At 38.8% G+C, this 21595-nt stretch overlaps 1 protein-coding gene across 5 annotated transcripts in view; it reads right to left on the reverse strand.

Moving 5' to 3' along the window:
• The window catches only part of PLCL1 (phospholipase C like 1 (inactive)), a 336787-nt gene extending 318466 nt beyond the window's left edge, over positions 1 to 18321 (reverse strand). For 4 of the 5 annotated variants that reach the window (XM_025894007.2, XM_025894021.2, XM_073880744.1 and 1 more), the window contains exon 1: positions 17933 to 18321. In XM_025894007.2, coding sequence (XP_025749792.1) covers positions 17933 to 18175 — 243 coding nt within the window. In that variant the 5' untranslated portion in view covers positions 18176 to 18321. Of the gene's footprint in view, positions 1 to 17021; positions 17253 to 17932 lie in introns of those variants that run through there. The other variant, XM_073880759.1, reaches the window with a different exon arrangement.
• Between the last annotated feature and the right edge of the window lie 3274 nt (positions 18322 to 21595).

Below are 21595 nucleotides of genomic sequence, written 5' to 3' on the forward strand. Positions count from 1 at the left end.
AATCTTAAAAAAGATCCAAGTAATAGATACAGAAAACAGATTAGTGGTTGCCAGAGTTGGGGTGTTGGGGGTAGGTTAAATGGGTAAAGGTGGTCAAAAGGTACAAACTTCCAGTTATAAAATAAGTAAGTCCTGGGAATGTACTGTCTAGCATAATGACTATAGTTAATAATACTGTATTGTATATTTGAAAGTTGCTAAGAGAGTAGATCTTAAAAGTTCTCATCGCAAAAAAAAAATTGTAACTGTGTGGTGATGGATGTTAAACAAACTTATTGTGGTGATCATTTCGCAATATATCCAAATATCAAACCATTATGTTGTACACCTGAAACTAATATATTACACGTCAATTATATCTCAATAAAAAACAAAACCATGGTACCAAAAAAATAATAATTACAAAAGAAGATATGGTTTAAATCTAGTGAGTATAAGGAGAGAGACAGAGAATGTTACATATCCTTTTCAAATCTGACTTGCACCCCACCTGTAAGAACCTGGCAGATGGCAACACCTAAAACAGAAGACAAGGAGAAAGCTCTGTGGATCTCAGCTGCCTTGCTTGAAAAGGCTTCAGAAAAAAACAAACAGCATTGCCCCTTAACCATACTATTACTCATAATAAATTGAGTAATAGCTGCCAAAGTTATGGTTCACTCTTTCCTTAATTTTAAGGATTTATTTTAAGATTGGTCATTATTTATTTAAAGTCCCCATCTTTACAAAGCATTATACTCTGTCCTTTTGCGGTCCCTTCTGAGGACCACAAACCAAACAGTTTGAAAGAGTTCTTGCTTTTAAGGAATTCACCATCGAACATGGAAAACAGAACAGAAAACCTGAGTCTGAGTCAGACATGATTTTTTTCATATGTAGTCAAGTGTTCATTCACGTTTTATATGTACTCACAAACTTTCCCAAAATGAGCCTCATTCCAGGAGAAAAAAGGACTCTGAAATAATTAGCTGTGAGAGGTCTTTTATTCAATAAAAAGCAAAGATTTAGTTGAAGTGTAAGGTGAAACCAGTTCAGCTAAATTAATGTGGAAGCTACTTCTAATACATACCTTTACTAAGTTTCAGGTGTCCATTAAGGCTGAGTTAGTGCCAAGGCCGGGGTTATGGTGGCTTTTTCTAAAATTTAAATCAACTCGAAGCAAGAAAAAAAAAAAGCTCCATTATATACCATTCGTTAAGATGAGATTTTAGACTAGAGAATGATCAAAACTGAGCACACAGCAGTATGTTAAATAAAGTAGGCACTTAAAAAATCATTTGCTGAACTAAACAGAGCTACACTAAACTCACAAATAGCTCAATTCTTTTACTGTAGAATTTGTGGAAGTTGAAACCCATCTTTGCACAAACTTGACCCTCTAGCAAAAACCGCACAATTTTTGTCAAGAAGGAGCAAAGAATGTAACAATTACATATACTGCTAGTTGGTTCACAGAACTTTTTTGGTAGGGATGGGAAACTTCAATTTCCTTAATAACTACATCAACAAAAATCAAAGTTTCTGTGCATTCTTCTTTGTAATGCTGCAAGAAATCAGAGAAAAATCAATGAAGACCAGTCTCTACAACTCCAAAGACCATGAGCAGAGACACTGGAGACCCTATCACTTTAGAAAAGAGACCATCCCAAACCCAGTTAGATTATACACAGCAGCTACAAGACATTTTGCTCCATAACTTAAAAATACTACTCTCTTCAAAGACTTCCATGATCAAAATCTTAGGAATTTTTTTTACTTACTGATTCCTTTATATCTCTGAAAAGTCCTGACAATTCCTACTTCAATACTAGTCTCAGGTTTTCTTTTCCATTTCTAAATAATAATAACTAACATTTATTGACTATCTACCATGTGCCAACTACTTAGCTAAGCACTCTATATGAATTCTCTCACTTCAACCACCCAACCACCCTATGAGGTAGGTTCTGCTATAGTGGGGAAGCTGAGGGTCAAAGAGATTAGGTGACCTGCCTAATGTCACCACAGCTAATAAAGAGAGAATCAAGATTTCAATTCTGGTAATCTAATTCTAGGACCTATCCCTGGAAAGGTAGTGGTACATTACCTCCTGGACCTAGCACCTAATTCTAGAAACTTATAGCCACTCTCTTAATTATCTCCATTGTTTCACACAGCTATTAAGGAAATCTTTCTTAACTACAGTTGTTTTTTTACCAATTACTCACCCATTTAATAAAAGTACAATGGCTTTACATAGCATATTAAATTTAATGGAGCTGCCATATCAAGCTCATCATATCCTCAGTCAACCCATTAGATCCTCTCAAATTCAGGAGCATAGCCTCTGGAATACAAAGACAACTTGCTGAACTGCTATCAATGAAATACGTTTTTTTTTCCCCTCAGAAGGAAAATTCCCCTGATGGTTGTATTCATAGAAATATAGCATCCAGAAAAAGGGAGGTAAAACAGTCTAATACAGTTGACCACAGTGCAACTGGCATAGCAACTAGCATTGTGATCTAAGAACAAAATTTTATACAAAATACGGATAAAGAATAACATGCCACTGACTTGCTGTGTGAATCTGGGCAAGTTATTTAACCTTCCTGTGCCTCAGTTTCCTCATCAATGAAATGGGGTAGATAGACCCTAATTCATAACCCTAGTGAGACTTATGTGAGTTAATACATGTAAAGTAAGACATGATAAGCACTCAATAAATGTTAGGGGTTATTATTATCATGGGAGTGTGGGAGGAGATATCCACATAACTCCTTTCAAATATGTCAAAAGTTGTTACATGAGTAATTAAACTTACTCTTTCTAGCTCTAGATAGAAATCAGCCTGACTAGGAAATGCATCAGAGAAGAATTTTATCTGGGCTCAAGATATGAGTATTTTCAAATGACAGCAGCCTGAAAATGGAATTGGCTCCCCTGCGAGAGAGGGAGCTCCCTACTGACTGGAGGCCAATATCTATGCATCTACAGGGGTTCCAGTTCTAGTGTGGTTAACTGCACATGACAACCTCCAAAGCCTCACTGAAGATACTCCATTAGATTCTTTCCCACAGTGTGTGGCACACAGTAGTTTTTCAAGACATACTGTATTGTTCTTGTTTGGAGTTTCTCTATGATTCACATATGGTATGCATTTGCAAATCAAGATAAAAGTGCAGTCTGTGTCTGTGAGACACAATATTGAAGTTAACTGGTTCATACAGGTATTGAAATAGGGTTTAGCACAAGAGCTGTTCTCATCAGTTGCCCTAACCAAATCAAACAATGTGAATCCAAAAACATATTACAGTAATGTTGAACTCCCTCATATCACAAAATACTATGATTGCTTCTCCAAATTAAAAATATATTCCATGACTTAAATAAATAAGAATATATTCCATAACTAATTCTTTTAACCTTAACAAAACTTCTTCATTTTACTAATAAAAATCTCCTAAACTTTAAGCTTAGCACATGGCCACCTAGGTAGAGACTATATTTCCCAGTCTTTTGTAGCTGGGTATGGCCATATCAATAATGGGTCAATGGGATATGAGTGGAAGTTATATGTGCAACTTACAGGTCACTTCCTTTAGAAAAGCTACTTGCCCTCCACCTTTGTTTTCCTCCTTCCTATGGGCTAGAAGGGGAATGTGGTGGTGGTGGGACAGTTTAATCAAAGGTACAAGAAAACAAACATGAAGGGGATGGCCCAAAAAGAAGAGAAAAGAACCTGGATCCCTGAATTACTTTATGGAGCAGAGCTACTTACCTGATTCACAATCTGCCTACTGGTAGAATGTTACTTACTAGAGAAATAAACTTCTATCTTGCTTAAGCACTATACGTTTGGATCTCTTTGTTAGAGCAACTTAGCTTCCTAATAAATGAAAAAGTATTTATAAATATGGAAAGTGAACTCTTTAATTTCAAAGGTTCAGAGATTTGTGTACAAATATTCTCAGCTAAATTCTATCTTTAATAAAGCTTTTTAGAGTGAAATTTTAAATTCTGGTGTATATCAAGCCAACCATAAAGCAAGCAACACTTTCAAGGGCTGGGTGCCACCACCAATGGTACACTCTCTGAAAGCTAGAAACAGAATAGTTTAGGAAGGAAAAGACCCAAATGATAGAAGAAGAAAAAAAATACTTGAAAAAAAAAAAACTGAGAAGACACTCCCTTGAGGGTCATAGCACCAAGATCCTTATAGGAAAAAGACAAATAATCTACCTTAGTCGTCTACTTGACCTTTAAAATGTTCAAACCATTTACAACTGTAAAAACTAAATATCAAAATCAAAACCATGAATAAGGGTTCAGAAAAATTTAAGACATAATCAGATAAACGCAAAGTTATGTCCTTAAGAAGCCTCAGAGCAATGTTTTGTACTTGGTAAAAAAAAAAAAAAATTAAAAGATAGTAAGATATTAGTCATAGTTGTTAAAGGACTTAAGCCACAGTTTGGTTTTCTCCAGACTTTTCTTGAAGGAGTTCAAAGCAACAAAAATATCCTGTGCACTGTTTCATTTTATATAAGTAAATATCTAATATCTACATCCAGGAATTTTTTCAATTATAATTCTAACTTTTTTATCTTGTTTAATGCCATTACACCCACTACATAAAGATTTTATGTCCTCAATTGATCCCAAAGTCAGGGGAGAGTACTGTTTCTCCCTTCTGGCTTTTAACAGGCTTTATACAATGGAAAACATTCCATAAGCTGGTCTTATTATCCATGAAACCAGATAGCAATTGGTTCTCTATGTTGTAAGCTTGCATGGAAATTACACTTTAAATATATGCAGCACTAAGAATATAATATAATTGATATTATATTATATTATATTATATTATAAAGTCCACATAACTGTGGACTTATTTTAACACCTTACATTGCCACATGGGCTGGACTTACACTGACAATGCATACACGATAATGACCCAAGGCCCAGGTAAGTATGTGTTTTGTATAGGTGTTACAAGTAGCTTCTAAAATATGATTCTTCAAGTGGATCTTATTCACTAAAGTTGAAAAAGGTAAAATAAATAGTTGATTTTACAAACTAGCCACTAGGACTCATCAAAATACATCTTAAGGAAAAAAATAAAATAAAGTCTCATTCCCTAACAAAATTACCCACACCTTCACCACAGAAAATCTTCCCCTGTCTGCAACATTGTCCCTTTTTTCCCAATTATGATTTGGGAAGTTTTATACTTTTAACAGTGAGGGTAGAGGTGGACACTTGCTCAAATACAGAGATCAATGGAATCTATTTTTCCAGAGAGTTTCAGAGGTACAGTCTACTCAGAATAAAATCAAACACACAAGAATGTTGTGAGAACCTGAAAATTGTCCTTCAATTGTTGTGAAGGATATAAATATATATTTTTTAAAGATTCTATTTATTTATTTGAGACAGAGAGAGAGGAGGAGAGTGAGCACAAGCAGGGGGAGGGGCAGAGGGAGAAGGTGACTCCACACTGAGCAGGGATTCCTGTGCGGGGCTCAATCCCAGAACCCTGAGATCATAACCCGAGTCAAAATCAGATGCCTAGGGGCGCCTGGGTGGCTCAGTTGGTTAAGCCACTGCCTTCGGCTCAGGTCATGATCCTGGAGTCCCGGAATCGAGCCCCACATCGGACTCCCTGCTTGGCAGGGAGTCTGCTTCTCCCTCTGACCCTCCCCCCTCTCATGCGCTCTCTCTCTCTCTCTCTCATTCTCTCTCTCAAATAAATAAATAAAATATTAAAAAAAAAATCGGATGCTTAACTGACTGAGCCACCCAGGTGCCCTTGTGATGAAGGATACATTAAAAATAAACTCAGAAAACTGAATCCTCTTCTTTTAAATCTTATGAGATCATAAAAAGTAGTTATCCACCAATTTGCTTTATGATTTGAGGAAGTCTGTAACCTCTCTAAGTCTCAGTTTCCAAATCTGCAAAGAGGTGGATTCAACTATTACAAAATAAACTCTAAGGATTCTTTCAGTTCAATTTTCTATTAAAGTTCTATATTAAAGCATAAAAAAGTAAAACATGTAAAACTGCAAATGCATTTAAAAATGAAATGTTCCTAAAATCCATAAACTAATTGTCTTTCTTTAAAACTACTACCAAGGAGCGCCTCGGTGACTCAGTTGGTTAAGCATCTGCTTTCAGCTCAGGTCATGATCCCAGGGTCCTGGGATTAAGCCCCTGTGCGGCTGCCTCCCTGCTCAGTGGTGAATCTGCTTCTCCCTCTCCCTCTGCCCCTCCCCGCCCCTGCTCCTGCACTCTCTCTCTGTCAAATAAATAAGTACAATATTTTAGAAAGTAAAATAAAACTATCAAAATCCTGAATCTTAACCCAATGGACTATTCATATTTGTTAACAAATTATCATTTTGTTTAAGGAATCTTATAAAATTCATCTGAGATTGGAAAAAATCGTCACTAAAGCCATTACCTAGTTCTGAAACTGGGATGTGATAGAATCATGGCCCCCAAAGATTTTTATGTCCTATTCCCCAGAACCTGTGAATATATTAGTTTCCATGGCAAAAGGGAATTAACACTACAGATGGAATTAAGGTTGCTCATCAACCAACTTTAAAATAGGAAGATTATCCTGGATCATCTGGGTTAGCCTAATGTAATCCCACAGATACTCTAATACGGAAGAAGGAGGCATAAGAATTAGAAGGGAGCAAGGTAGAAAATCAAAGTTAGGGTGGGTGATGTGAGAAAGACTCTACCAGCCATCATTGGTTTTGAAGATGGAAGGATCCATGATCCAAAAAAAAGGAGGCAGATTCTAGATGCTAAAAGGAGAAAAAAAAAAAAAGATCTTCCCCAGAACCTCCAAAAAGGAACACAGCCCTGATAATATCTTGATTTTAGCCCAGTAAGGCACATTTCAGACTTCAGACCTCTAGAACTATACGATAATAAATTTGTGTTGTTTGAAGCCACTAAGCTTGTGGTAATTTCTTACAGCAGCAATATATTTAGCGTTTCTAAAATGTAGGTTTGGATGAGTAAGAAACCCAAACTCCCAATCTAGGAGGTGTGCCAAAACAATCACCTTTGATTTATTACTGTTTCTTAGATCCCTCTGACTTCCAACTTAAATGAAATGATGTATGGGCACCTAGCTCAATAAATGATGGTTGCTTTTATTGCAGAACAATGCAAGGTTGAACCACCTTAACTTTGTTTTTTGCCTGGCCCCATTCCAACCAGATCAATATGTTCTTAAATTACTGATTTTTGGAAATTTGGAGTATTGGAGTTGCAGGTTTGGTGGATAAAAGAAAATAGGGAGGAAAAGCTTTGCCCTCCAACCACCTTAATAGCTGTGAGACCTAAAACAAGTTTCCACACCTCTTAGAGCCTCAGCTTCCTCATCTCTAGGGTTGAAATGATAATGATAGCTATGTCTTATCATGCTATCAGAATTATTATTATAATATCAGATCTTGATAATATTAGTACCTGTTATTGTATACCATACCATGAAATCTTTAAAGAATCCTCCATTCCCTATCCATGGTATCACAAACAGTTCCCCATAATGGTGCCCTGGATAAATGGGAGAGATGGTGGACAGCCATGCTTAGTAAGTGAAGGGGTAAATTTAGAGAATGATCTCTAAGCTCTCCAATTCTATAATAATGTAATTTATAGTTAAGCAGTCTCAAATTGTTAGACTACAAACATGTGAGTTTTATTTTTCCCAACTATACCATCTCAGATCCTCTTTTCCCTGGGTACTCTGATTATTACCAATTGCTCACTCAAACTCCATAATGTTTTGGTCTCTCTCAATTGTTAGAAGGGTTCTTTCAAGTTCTTAAAAACTCAGTCCTATTCATTTTGAAACTTCAATCTCATGTTCAATTCAAAGTCCTCTTCTTTACCCCATTACCCACAAGGCAAGCTAGAATGGTGGTTATAGTGGTTGGAGCTAGGGGTGGGTCTACTCTGCCCACTTCTCCCTTTCTCTTCCTCTCTGCCCTTCCCTCCTAGAGCTCAGCTGGAGGAGGAATTGGAGAGGCCAAGGTCTTCCATAGATAGTCCCAGAGGGATGTTGCAGGCCTCACTGGGTTAGTTTTCTCTGCTCCTTAGGTTAACACTAAACTGACCTTCGGCATTCTGTGAGGCAGGCATCCAAACACAGACTCTCTGGAGTTGCGGGGTCTCCACAGTCTCCTCCCTCCCTGCATATTCATCATCCTGGTGTTAGAGGTCTGACTTGGACACTGACCTCTTCCTCTTACCCCTCACCCAGCCCCTGCCCCAGTATTTTGTTAAGAGTCCCTCTACCCAAATGGTTTCTTTGGGTGGGGCACCAGCAAGACTCCTGGCCATCTTCTATAGTGTTCCCTTTCTCCACACCCAGGACAGTATTAAGGGCTCTGATGATCCCTCACAGAGAGGGACTGAGTACCTTCCAGAGAGGAGATGAGCATCAGTCCCAACTTATATGGAGACTTGGTAGAGAGGGGGGCTGTTGGATGCCACCACCATTACACACTCTTTCCAGTCTTTTCTTTCTTTGACTCAGAAAAGGTCATGAGCCATTCCCCCACAGCTATAGGATCAAAAGGTCATCTGCTATTGAGGCTTCTGACTTCCATTGTGTCTAGCACAAGCGTGTACACACTATGCACATATGCATACACCTCTGCATTTATCACAAAACTTGTCTGATCCCATACTTACTGAACATAAGAAAGTATAGGGAAAATATTCCTTTATGTTTCAGATGTTTGGGGAAAGCCTTATTTTCTTCTTTCAAAAAAAAAAATCCACTTTAAGAGAATGTGACCAAATATCTTATAGTGCAAATGCTGCAATAAGAAAACAGAAAGAGAAAGAAAAAGCCAAGGTCCAATGACTTTTCAATAATTTAACATAACTGCAGGGTGCGTGGGTGGCTCAGTCTGTTAAGCAGCCAACTCTTGATTTCGGCTCAGGTCATGATCTCAGGGTTATGGGATCGAGCCCTGCATCAGACTCCATGTTTAGTGTGAAGTTTGCTTGTCCCTCTCCCTCTGCTCCTCCCTCTGCTCCTCTCCCCAACCCCTGCCCCGCTCATGCTTTCTCTCAAATGAATAAATAAATAAAATCTTTAAAAATAATAACAATTTAACATAACTGCAGATAGATAATAAAAACTAACATATGGATATTTCAGCAGAAGGGCTGACTATGCCTTTAATACCTAGCCAGTCTCTAAGTGATGGGGACAAACCTCTGAGTACCATTTGGTCACCATACTATATCTCTGAACAGCAGAACAGGCTCATTACCTTTAACACAATAAAGCAGCCATAAGCACAGTAATTTCTTGACATAATCATGTATTTGAATTTCTCACATATTTGGAATTTCTATCTCCCACCAAAAAATAATAATAATAATAATAAAATAAATAACTACATAGACTTTCATTTTAATGGAAACCCACAAATATTTGCCAAGCTCCTCCTATGTGTGAGGAACTACACTTACCTCAAATGTAATTGGAAGGAAATCTCAATCATACAACATCATATACACTGGCACTTAACAAAATTACAGCTTCCTTGGGTTAAAAACTCAAATACTCCTTATTGATTTATTGATGCTGGAAGACAAAATTATCAAACCATAAAATAAATCATATCAAATTACAGTGATTAAGTAACAAGCCATTCTTTAGCCTGTGTAATTTATACCAAAGTTGGATCACAAGCTATGTCTCATGGTAAAGATGCTAATTCTGGTCAAAGAGTAAAATGCTAATAAGAGTTCCACTCCTCTCAAGATAAGGTGGAGAACAATACTAACATAAAGTCATAGGTATTTTACATGAAAGGTTATAAAACTTTAAAAATGTATTTAAAAAATGTATTCAAATAATCCTTAAGAGCTTCCCAAAACTGTTTTTCAGAATCACTTCTTTTAAATTTGTCAGCTAAACTTAGTTTTTAAGGTAAGCATAAAATGTCTGCCATTTCATCCACAGTGGTTAAGGTTTAAATCAATATTATTTAAGAGGATGTATAATATAAAGATTAAAGCAACCTCTAGAGCTAGACTATTTGAGTCTATTTCCTGGCTTGGCAAGTCACTTATCTCTCCACCTATAAAAATGGAGATAATAATAAAAAATACTCACCTCATGGTTATTGTGAGGTTTGACTAAATTAACACACATTAAGTGCTTACAACAATGCCAGACTATAATAGAAGTTATATAAGTTTTTGCTTTTATTATAAAGAAAATGTCTCAATAGGAAAATCTCTTCAAGATGTTTTATCTATTAGATTAAATGTAAAAAGAAATCTATTGAATTATTAATAATATTTCTAAATATGAAATATTTAATTATAGCAGAGAATCAATCGTTCCAAAATATTTCAGTTCACCAAATGCTGAGGATGTCTTTGCATCTTATATGTCACCCTCTAGGGGGAGCACAACTCCTATGTCCTCCTCCACCATGTCCTCCAAAAATTAGTCAGGATAATTAAGAAATTACAAGTTCAAGGACAATGATGGACTATGTTTTATGGAAGCAAAGCTTTCAAAGGAGAGAAAGGTCAGAGTACACATAGCGTGGTGTTCTCTCTTTGTCCTGAACCCAACATCAAGAGTTGACCTGAAGGGGGTCAGAACTAGTGCCTTTTGCACTGGTTCTTCTTACACAGGTGCCCTTTTTCTGAACCAGACCCTAACCCAGCCTGAGTCAAGGGAGGCTTGTAGGGAACACACTCTCCACCTGCTGACTCCTTACTTTCTGGCCCTAAGAGTTGTGCTCGTGAGCAGCCCGCGCATCCTCATCATTGGCTGTCAGAACTGGGATGTGGGGTGAGGGTTTTAAGCACACAAGCTATTTGGCCTACTTTGGTCTGAAATCACTTGTGCCTTAGGGGAATGCCCCTACAAGGTGATCAGGTCCAACTTTCTAGAGTTCTGCCTTGAAATCTTGGTGTTCTTTTGTCTCTTTTTGCCTTCCTTGTGCATTTATCTCCCTCAACACCTCAAAGAGAAGGTATTCTGAATACAATCTCACAATCATTTCTAACCATCACATCGTACCACACAATAATACAAGTTTGCCAACTTATGCATATTGCCCATGCTTAGTCTAATACAGACTTAGCATCTTTTAAAAGACTCTTGAACAGTCAGCATGAAAGAATTAACAAAGTAGATATTATCTTTCAAAGGTATTTTAATCTTTTGAATACAAAGTTGTATTGTTAAGGAAAAACACAACATCCTTGCCTGTAATTGCTATACACTTTTATAAATTTACAAATATGAATTAAGAGATCTTTGGAAACTAAGCACACTTTCTAAAATAGTTTAGTTTTTAGATTGTTTTGTTTTGCTTTAGATGGATTGCATTGTTTTCAAATTTAACCTGCCTTTCTTCTTCCTGGAGTGTTAATAATAATATAAATAATGATTCCTTTCTATTCACCATGTACAATCCCACTTTTCTCAAAGTAATGCTAGATTAATTATTAGTGAAATGAGTTAAAATGGTATAGTTGAAAATAAACTAGATTATATCTCTCTTAAACACATACACATAAGATATTACAAATAAAATGACAAATCAAATTCAATTTTCAATCCAAGGAACTATTCCAATACTTTGTCATACTATTATTTTGTTGCCATCAAGTGTTAGCTGAGATACATAGAACATTGGTGACAACTTAAAATAAGACAAAAAATTGTTGTTATAGAAGTTGACCATTTAGTGAAAATTTTCATGATCATTTTATTTATTTATTTTAAGATTATTCATTTATTTATTTATTTATTTGCCAGAGAAAGAGAGAGAGCACAAGCAGAGGGAGAAGCAGGCTCCCTGCTGAGCAAGGAGTCCGATGTGGGATTGTATCCCAGGACTCTGGGATCATGACCTGAGCCAAAGGCAGACTCTTAACCAACTGAGCCACGCAGGCATCCCTCATGATCACTTTTAGCATACTCAATAATCACAATAAATTTTGTCTATTGTACCCTATTATAGGAACTGGGATGCAGAGATAAATAAGATTCAATAAAACTACAAACAAACCCTTTTGATGTTATTAAAACACTTATCAAAATATAAGATTTTAGGAAACAAACTGAGGGTTGCTGGAGTGGTGGGGGGTGGGAGGGATGGAGTGGCTGGGTGATGGACATTGGGGAGGGTATGTGCTATGGTGAGCGCTGTGAATTGTGTAAGACTGGTGAATCACAGACCTGTACCCCTGAAACAAATAATACATTATATGTTAATAAAAAAAGATTTATAGAACTGACAGGTTTCACTATAATAAGGTTTACTGATTTCTTACCTTTGATTTAGATAGAAAGTTCAATCAAATTTTTTCTCTCTTCCCATCTAATAACCGATGGTTCATTTACTGGTGCTGAGATCCCAATAGGAAACAAAAAGTTGCTCCTGCCTCTTTACTACTCTTTAGTCATTTTCAGTTGGACCATTGTTTTAAACATACAGTCTTACACATATCTCAGTTGGGACATTGCTCCTGAAAAACGGAATTATATTTAATGTTCACAGTCATTCAAGCTGAACAAAAGTGATGGAGGAGCAGGGCAGACTGAGCTACTCCTGGTCCACTGCCCAACCAGTTGCTTTGGCATTCCCTAGAAGCAGTAATGGATTGTTTGTTCATTCACACTGAAGGTAAAGTCAGCTTCTCCTGATGTCTTTTCATAACACCCTGCTGTGCCTGAGGTGTTATTTGGCAATATATGTTCAATTGACATTTTACAGTACAAAATTTAATTACTTGTTTTCTCTACTATAAAATGGAAAAAAACTGAGGAAAAAAACTATTTAGCTAAATTGCAATGTATATGTCACCTCTCAATGACTATGTCATTAACTTACACTTTTTGAAACTTAAAACATTTTCCAAGAAGGTAAATGAATGGTGTAAATTCTGATAGCAATAGCAAACACTAATTGACAGGCATTTCTAAAATCTTTCATCAAAATAGGACAAAGCTCTTTCTCTAAATTTTATTCCTAATACTCTTAAGAGGTATTATAAGAAATCAGATCAGAAAGGCACCACAATGAGAGGCAACCACTTCTAAAGTGAAATGTGTCCATGTTTCTATGGCAATTTCAGTGAGAGTAAACACTTTAACTAAAGTTGCTGGGATAATAAACCAATCAACCTAAGTTCAACACTATCTATACAGCTGAATCTTACCTTAGGAGGAGCGCCCCCAACTGAAGGCATGCTCACTGTAAAGGTTGGTTGCTTTTCCAAAATTCACCCATAAGTTGGTTATTTGGAAATTTTAACACATATTTCTGTAGGCAAAAAAAAGTCTACAAATGCTGATTAATTCCCAAGCCAATTTACAGAAGCCTATTTAACTTATAGTGTGCCTAAAATTTTTATTTTTCAATCATACTTAAGTCATCTTTCATAGCTGTCATACCAAGATGCTTTCAGAGCACCAACTTAAGAGCCCCATTTCATCACTCTCCTGGAATACTACATATTCCTATGCCCCGGGTACTTGTTCCCTTTCTGTATCAGTCTAAAAGAGAGTACAACCCCTCACAAACCCGACTGCTTGTAGGGGCATGGGAGAAGTGGCCTGGTGTAAAACAATAGATGTGCACTCCGTTTATTGATGACAAGTCAAACACCTGCTAAATTGCTCTGCCTTGTAAAATACAGTTCAGGCCTCACAAAATCACCAAAGACAGAAAGGTTTGCCATCCCCTCCTAGAGCCATCCATCTTGAGGTGTTCTGGGTCAGGAAGTGGGGGAGTACAGAAAGGATAATTTTCCCCCCCCAAGCCATAAGGCCCAAGATTCAGACTCTTCTGCCATTCTCTTATATGTTCCTATTGTATTCAAGACTTGTGAATTGAAAGTATTCACAGACTGTGGACTCCCTGCCTCTGAAAGTCAGCATAAGAGCACAAATTCTGGAGTTAAGCAGACATGGGTATGAACCCTAACTCCACATTGTACCAGTAGCTTTCTGTGCCTCTTTTCTCTCCTTCAGAGGGTTTGCTGTGAGGATTAAGTGACATAATGTATAAAAGTCCCTAGTTTAGCACCTGACTCATAGTAGGCGGTACTTAGTAAATGTGAATAAAATTCCTCTTGCCCCTCTGAAAATAGTCATAATTTTGATATGCGTCAACAGGTGCCCAAGGCGTATCTTTGAAACGAAGGCTCAGAAACCCACTATACCAGCTCCACAATGAACGTGACAAAATGAGAATGGCCATGACACAAAATAATGACACAAAAAACACCAAAGCGATTACTTTAGCTGTTCCAGTGCTGATATCAGCACCTCATTTCCAACTCCTATCTTCCTCCCACAAACCTATGTCCATGAGATCCAAATGATGATTTCTCCTAGAGAATTCATACTTAAGTAGAATTGAAAGGGAAAAAGTAGAAGCCTTCAATACGTTACATATAATGGAAGAAAAATCAACTGCTATTCTGAAAACATGTATGTAACCCAGTTCCCATCGTCTAGTATAAGGAATGAGCTACACTGCTTTCTATTTCCAAAACATTATGGAGCTCAAGAGCCATAAACTACAATTTAAAGTGTTAAATATTTTAAACTTATAAGGTTGATACCAAATATTAGAAAGAAAAATGGTCTAATTTCTTAAAAAGAAATATATTCACATGCAGAATAGTACATAATTGTTAGATAGTATCAGTCTTGCATGTAACTAAGTTGTCATTTTAAACCACAAGTCATCAAAAAGCAATTAAGATGGAGTCTATTGCAATATTGTGGTATTCAACAATGCACTTACCAAAAACATGCAGCATTTATCAGTGTCAATGCTACCAAAAATAATCACACAGAAAAACATAGGGGGAAAATGGATGGATTAAAGAAAACCTAGTTTAAGTCTCCTATTAAATTTTTTAAAACTTAGGACTTGGCATATAAGGGAAGAAACACAACTATAGTAGAAAGAACTTTACAAAGATGTGTAGAGATAAATGTTGTTATTGTCTTTGTCAGCTCAGAAGGAAATTGTTTTCTCAACTAAAACCATGTTTTCACAAATTAGAGAGGGCAAATTTACTGAAAACATTCCTTTTGTTAATATACAAGACATTTCTTTTATTAATATACAAGATAGTCTGTTTCCTGGCATGCTAAAGGAATGCACTATTCTGGTTTGTCTAATATTCAAGTTAATAGAGAATTAACAGTCAAATAATTAGAATAGAAACAATATCCTAAACTGAGCTGAAAATAATTTAATATTTGATGATTCACAATCTTTCAGTGGCTCAGAGTTATGATCATGAATATGAATTATCACTATACTAAGGCTATTTGGAACAGAGAAAATTTAATAGTTAGATTAATATAAAATGTACTAAAGCCTTTCTTTTCTGTGTATGTTTTAATGCAAATAAAAAGAATCCTTGGCCAGACTCTGAAGAATGCATTTTTCTCTCAATATAGAATATGTGCTACGTATTTCTTATAGGATCTAGACCTTTTTTAGAGACTCTCCTTTTTACTTTGCTAAAGTGAACTAACCAGGGGGCAGCAGATTCAAGATGTAAACAGAAATGTCCTTGATCTCAGAGATTGTGTGGAACAGAACCCCATCACCTGCTTCTTCTCCATTGGAAGGGAATAAAGGCCTCTGAGAACAGACACTAAGGACCCATGCCCATCAATGACCTTCCAGGTTATTCCTGAAGATTAACTCACACATCACAATGATTTTGGACAACCCACGGGGGATCAAAAACCTTTGGAGCAAATTTCAAAATATGAGGTTTGTAAACTTTATTTAAATTTTATTATATAAATCAAGAACATCAATAACTCACCACAGATATATACAGATACATATGCTTACATATGCATGGAATATTTCTGGAAGGATACTTAAGAAAGTGTTAACAGCTATGGGGGCAGACTATGTAAGTGGGAGTGTGGAGTGGCTGGGAGTCTTCCCTTCATGCTCCTTCGTAACATTTGATTTTTTTTCTTATCATATGCTTACATTACTTTTTCAATAAAACCTAATTTAAAATAATAACAATTCACTTCATTTTCTAGTATCTTTAATTATAAAGGCCATTTATTAAATGCTCATTCTACTATTAAATAGGGAAAAGATCAAGTTGATATTCTGTTGCCTCCCTTTTTTTTGCTACAAAAAATGAACTCCAAAACAAAAGAGGCACAATTACTCAGCAAGGGTCCTTTTGAAAATATAAACCAGCACATAATACAATTTAAAAATTGCAAATTTAGTTGCAAGAATTTGTATATTCCTTACACTCTGTCACTTTTATTTTTTACAACACTGTAGAGCCTACTGTTTTTTATGATGGTCTATTTTAAACTATCTTCAGGTATTTGTTTTCACAGCACAGGACCTCATGTTGTATCAATATCTTAGAATCCAAATGTAATTGTTCCCTAATTGTGCTGTTTTTTAAGTTTCAAAATAATATGCTTCTGACCTGTGGGTTAAAAGAAAAAAAAGTGATCATTTCTTTTCTATCCAAATTCACACCCAGAATAGCACACTCCTTTTCACATAATCTAAAAGGCACAAAATAACAAAAACTACTACAAGTCATTTGCAACTACCACCCACTCTTCTTTTTATATAGAAATCTTCCTGTTGGTTTTAAACTTCCATGTGTCAGTGTTGGGGAAAAGCCTAGACAATACTTGGAGCTGGGTAGATGTACTGTGGGCACAGTCTTCCCACACTGGCAAGGGGAGTTTGAGCTTGAGAAAGAGACATGCATTATGAGATGGTTACACAGTTTAACCCTGAACAAGGGTCTTGAATGTATTAGCACACCAAGTAAATTGAAAATAGTAAGAAGTTCCAAGTCCATCTTTCACTATCATCTTTGGATATATATATATATTTACACACACACACAAATACACACACATACATACACAGTTCCATACTGACTACTTATTCTACCAAAACCAATTTTAATTTCACATGCACATGACTACTCACATTCATTTATGCTAAGAGGCCCTTTTCCAAAGCCTGTGGGAGAGTGACTTCCAGGATACCTTACCACATGTCCTGCACCCAGAAGATGAAATCTCAAACGGAAGAAGCCCCAAGTGGAAGGAAGACAGAAAGAGATAAGGGAGAGAGAAGGCTTACAAATTTCTTGCCAAATAGATGAAGAGAAATCTTGTCTGGTGGTTGACGGGTGGGGAAGCATTTTCCCTGCATGCAGCGGTAACCACAAAGACCAGGGATGATGCTTGGGGGATTGATTGCTTTCCGCTCACTCTTTCTGCAGTGCAGAAACTCAGGGCTCCACCATCGCTCTCCACTTGGCCGGAGGGTCCGCTGAAAACTCTGCCTGTCTACCGAGAAAGTTCACGCTTCTTGGGATTTCGGAACCGTTTGAGTCTGGAGGGTTGTTTTTGGGTTGGGGAGGGGGCTGTTTGGGGTGTGTGTGTGTGTGTGTGTGTGTGTGTGTGTGTGTGTGTGTGTGTGTTTCACTTGAGGGTAAACCGTGCATTTCCTTTTCTGTGCGGGGGTGTGGGGGGCTAACCTTTCTCTGGAGAGCAATGCACAACCATCCCTGGTCTGCATTTACATTGAATCCTTCCATCAACGGTTTAGTGAAGCTTTCAGAGAAAATGAGGGAAAGCATCTATCAAAACGCAAAGACGCAGAGCGGAACTTTTCCTCTGCTGTCAGGGAAAAAAAAAAAAAGTGACTTTTGCTTCTCACGGCCAAGAGCTGAGTCTGGGAATCTCCGGACGAGGAAGGAAGGTTTGGTAATGAGGGAGGTGGGAGAAAACAATGCCGAGCCTGCGATGCCTCAGACACCGCACATCCTGCCTGGATCCCGGACCCACTCACCACACATATCCACGCTCTTGGGGCGGCGCGGCCTCGCTTACCTTGATGATGCTACTGCGCCGGGGGGTCGCCCGCGCAGCCTCCAGGAGGCCAGCCTCGCTGTCAGCCGGGGCCCCTGCAGCGCCCGGCAGCGCGACCCCGCTGCGACGGTCCCTCCACCGGCCCCCAGGGGCCACAGCCACGCCTTCGCCGGAGGCGGCGTCCGGACCCACTCGGGGGTCGTCTTCACATCCGGCTGCGTCCAGCGGCGCGGGACCCTCCCTGCCCGCCGCGCCCTCGGCCATGGCCGGCGTTTCGGGCTCTCTGGGGGAGACGGCACGCCCGGCAGCGGAGTCCAGCCTCTGGGCACGAGCGCGCTCCTGCACCCGGAGGCGGCCCTGCCAGACTTTGTTTCACCGCCCGGGGGCGGCGGCGGCGGTAACTTTCTGGAGAAGAGACATCGCTTGGATAGAGACGTCCGCGGGCTTTGGTCCAGGAGGCCGGCAGTCCGCTGGGGTACGGCGGCGGGAATGGGGAAGGAGATGTGAGCTGGAGGGAGAAGGAGAGGCGAAAAGGAGAGGGAGGTGTCCGAAATGTGATGCAAACGCCCGCTCTGCGCCAGACAAAAGGCACCGGGCGCCTCGCCGGGCGGCCTCGGAGGCCGGGACGCTTGCGGCCTGAGGGGGGCCGGAGCCGGACGCCCGCGGCTCGTCGCCCCCGCCACCTGCCCGCGGACGGCGGCCCAGCGGCCCCAGGAAGTGCGGCTGCGGCGGCGGCGGCGGCGGCGGCGGCCTCCACTCCGCTCTGTTGTGACAGGGAGGGAAGACTTGTTTTGACAGCCCGTGGGGATTGGCAGGCGTCTGAGCCTCTTAGGAGCCTAACGTCGCCGAGGAGGGGTCGGCCCGACCAATCCCCACTGCGAAGGGGTGTGCCCGAGCGCGAAGAATGGAAGAATGTTCTGTAACTGGGAGCCGGCCCAGCCGGCTAGTGTACTCGAGCGAAGGTGTGAGCGCGCGCGCGTGTGCGCACCCGCAGGCGCTTCGTGTACGTTTTAGGAAGTTTAGATATTCGAAATGGGCCTGAAGATGCAACAAAATCCGGGGATGGGGGAGGGGACGAGGGAAAGAAACATTTGGCAAAGCAAAGCAATTTGGAGGAAAGGGGGTGTTGAGCCCTAATGTCAAAGTGTTTGAGGTGACAGAGCGCAGCTTCGCACCATCAGGGGTTTGCAGGCTCTCACACCAACCCTTTGAAGTCAAGTCCATGTAGAGATAAACTAGGATTTACTGGGGTCCTGGAGCTGAATAATTTGATTCAGGTTTCATAAAATGATCTTCAGTTCATTCTGCAATGTGACTAAACATAACAAGGAAAGGGAATCAGATAAAAGAGGTGAGGGTAATAGACAACTAAACCAACTAAATCCCTCTGGAGAGTGACTCCTAGCAAAGCATAGATATGATGGATGTTGATTAAGTACAAGATGAGGTGGGGGATTTATTCTATCCTAAAACATCCCTATTTTATAATGGTTCAACCTACTTTCTCTAGATAATCCTATATAGGCATATTTTGCTAGTTTCCAGCAAGTTAGCAACCAAGCAGAGATATATCTTCAGATAATGCAATGTCACTGTGATTTACCACAGAATGCTCAGGTAGATGTAAAAGATGGCTGTGAGGTTCCCTAGTTGGACAGAAGACGATGATTTGGTTTAAAGGCTTTTTAATATCCAAATCTATACTAAACCTTATTTATAACATTAATTATATATTTATTGTTAATATTTTGATAATTTGAGATACATATTCCTTTGGCTGTCCAAGAATATCAGAAATTCTTCAGCCTTTAAGACCCAGAATTTGTTAGAATTTCAGAATTTTAGAGACGCAAGGAGATTAAGGGGGTCATCTAGGACAGCCTTTTTATTTTACAGAAGAGATGAAGGCCTGAGAAGAGTTAGTTTCTTGTCTACTACTTCGTGCAGGAGCTGAAATTAGAATCTGCCACTTAACTCCTCCTGTAATCTCAGCTACTTTCTCTCTCCTCTGGGGTTGCAAGCAGTCAGAACTGGATAAGGCCCTTGAGAGGTTTCAGACTTGACATTTACCAACTTTTAGGTAAGACTGAGAAAACTCAAGTTTACCTTTTCTTTAAGTATAAATGCAGCCCAGTAACGAATGTACTGCAGATTAGCAACCTCTGGTTTTAGAACCAACACCACCCTCTAGTGAGATTCTAAGAACTGCATCTGTAATAGCAAATGCTCTCTTCTTTCTTTCTCATATGTAAAAGACAGGAAGGGAATATCAAAGTTTCCTTTTCAAGTGACCCACCTTTATTACCCCCAGAAGAAAGTAAAAGTTCTCCCAGACTTAAAATAACCATACATGTCCTTCATCTCCACTAATTAGTTCAAGGAATCCTTACCTCTCTTCTACAGGAAATATCTTTACTTGCTATCCTCACAAATATAACCTATTTTAGGCTATCATTTTTCCTTTGATATTCAACTATTACTATGTTTTACTTTTGTCTTTATATGGTTATTTCAGAGCTTCATTTTTCTTTGTTACCCTTACAAAAATAACATTCTTGGGTTGTCCTCAAAGAAATATAAATAACAGTTATCTTACTCATTATCTTGTTCTCCAATATTAATGTCATCTACAAAGACTTCCCATCCTACAGGTTTGTATATATAATTCTGATAATAATTTGTTTTTTAAAGTATTAAAATTCGTGTCACCTTATTAACATTTAAGGTCAGTGATCTTCAAAAAAGAAGAAACAAAAGAAGAAGAAGAAGCTGCTAGAAAGTACAGCATATAAGTGTACAAAATTTTTTTGTTTCAACTAGATGCTATCCAGTTGGACTTTTCTCTCTTCCCTCCCTTAGCAGCCTTCTCTCTCACCCTCATGTGAAGGCAAACACACAGTCTCAGCTTCTCTCTCTGTCAAACTCTCTCTCTCACTCACACACACACGTGCACACACATACACACCTCGTACTAAATCCTTTATTCTGAGCGTCTGTTCATAAAGGCTATTATGTAATTCATTCTGCTTTGAGAAAATGGTTGGACCCTAATCTAACAAGTCTTTCATACTATTGTCTTCTAGCATAAGTTCAGCAGGCTTTTCCTGATACTCATATTTGCAGTTAAAAAAAAAAAAAGCCACCCACTGAACCTTCTCCTACCTGGGGACAGATTCTACTCTGGCCCCATTCCCAAGACTGAAAGGTTTAATCAGATTTGGTTAAGTCAGCAGCTATTGGCACATTCCAACCCCTCCATTAATAATCCCCCCTTTCCAAACCCTCCTATACTGTTGGTGGGAATGCAAGCTGGTGCAGTCACTCTGGAAAACAGTATGGAGGTTCCTCAAAATGTTGAAAATAGAGCTATCCTACGACCCAGCAATTGCACTACTGGGTATTTACCCCAAAGATATAAATGTAGTGATCCGAAGGGGTACGTGCACCCCAATGTTTATAGCAGCAATGTCCACAATAGCCAAACTATGGAAAGAGCCACGATGTCCATCAACAAATGAATGGGTAAAGAAGATGTGGTATATATATATATATAATGGAATATTATGCAGCCATCAAAGAAACCAAAATCTTGCCATTTGCAACGACGTGGATGGAACTAGAGGGTATTATGCTAAGCGAAATAAGTCAATCAGAGAAAGACAAGTATCATATGATCTCCCTGAT

This window comes from Callorhinus ursinus, unplaced genomic scaffold (assembly GCF_003265705.2).
Source record: "Callorhinus ursinus isolate GAN/ISIS: 27379988/994484 unplaced genomic scaffold, GSC_fseal_2.0 scaffold2, whole genome shotgun sequence".
Taxonomy (NCBI): domain Eukaryota; kingdom Metazoa; phylum Chordata; class Mammalia; order Carnivora; family Otariidae; genus Callorhinus; species Callorhinus ursinus.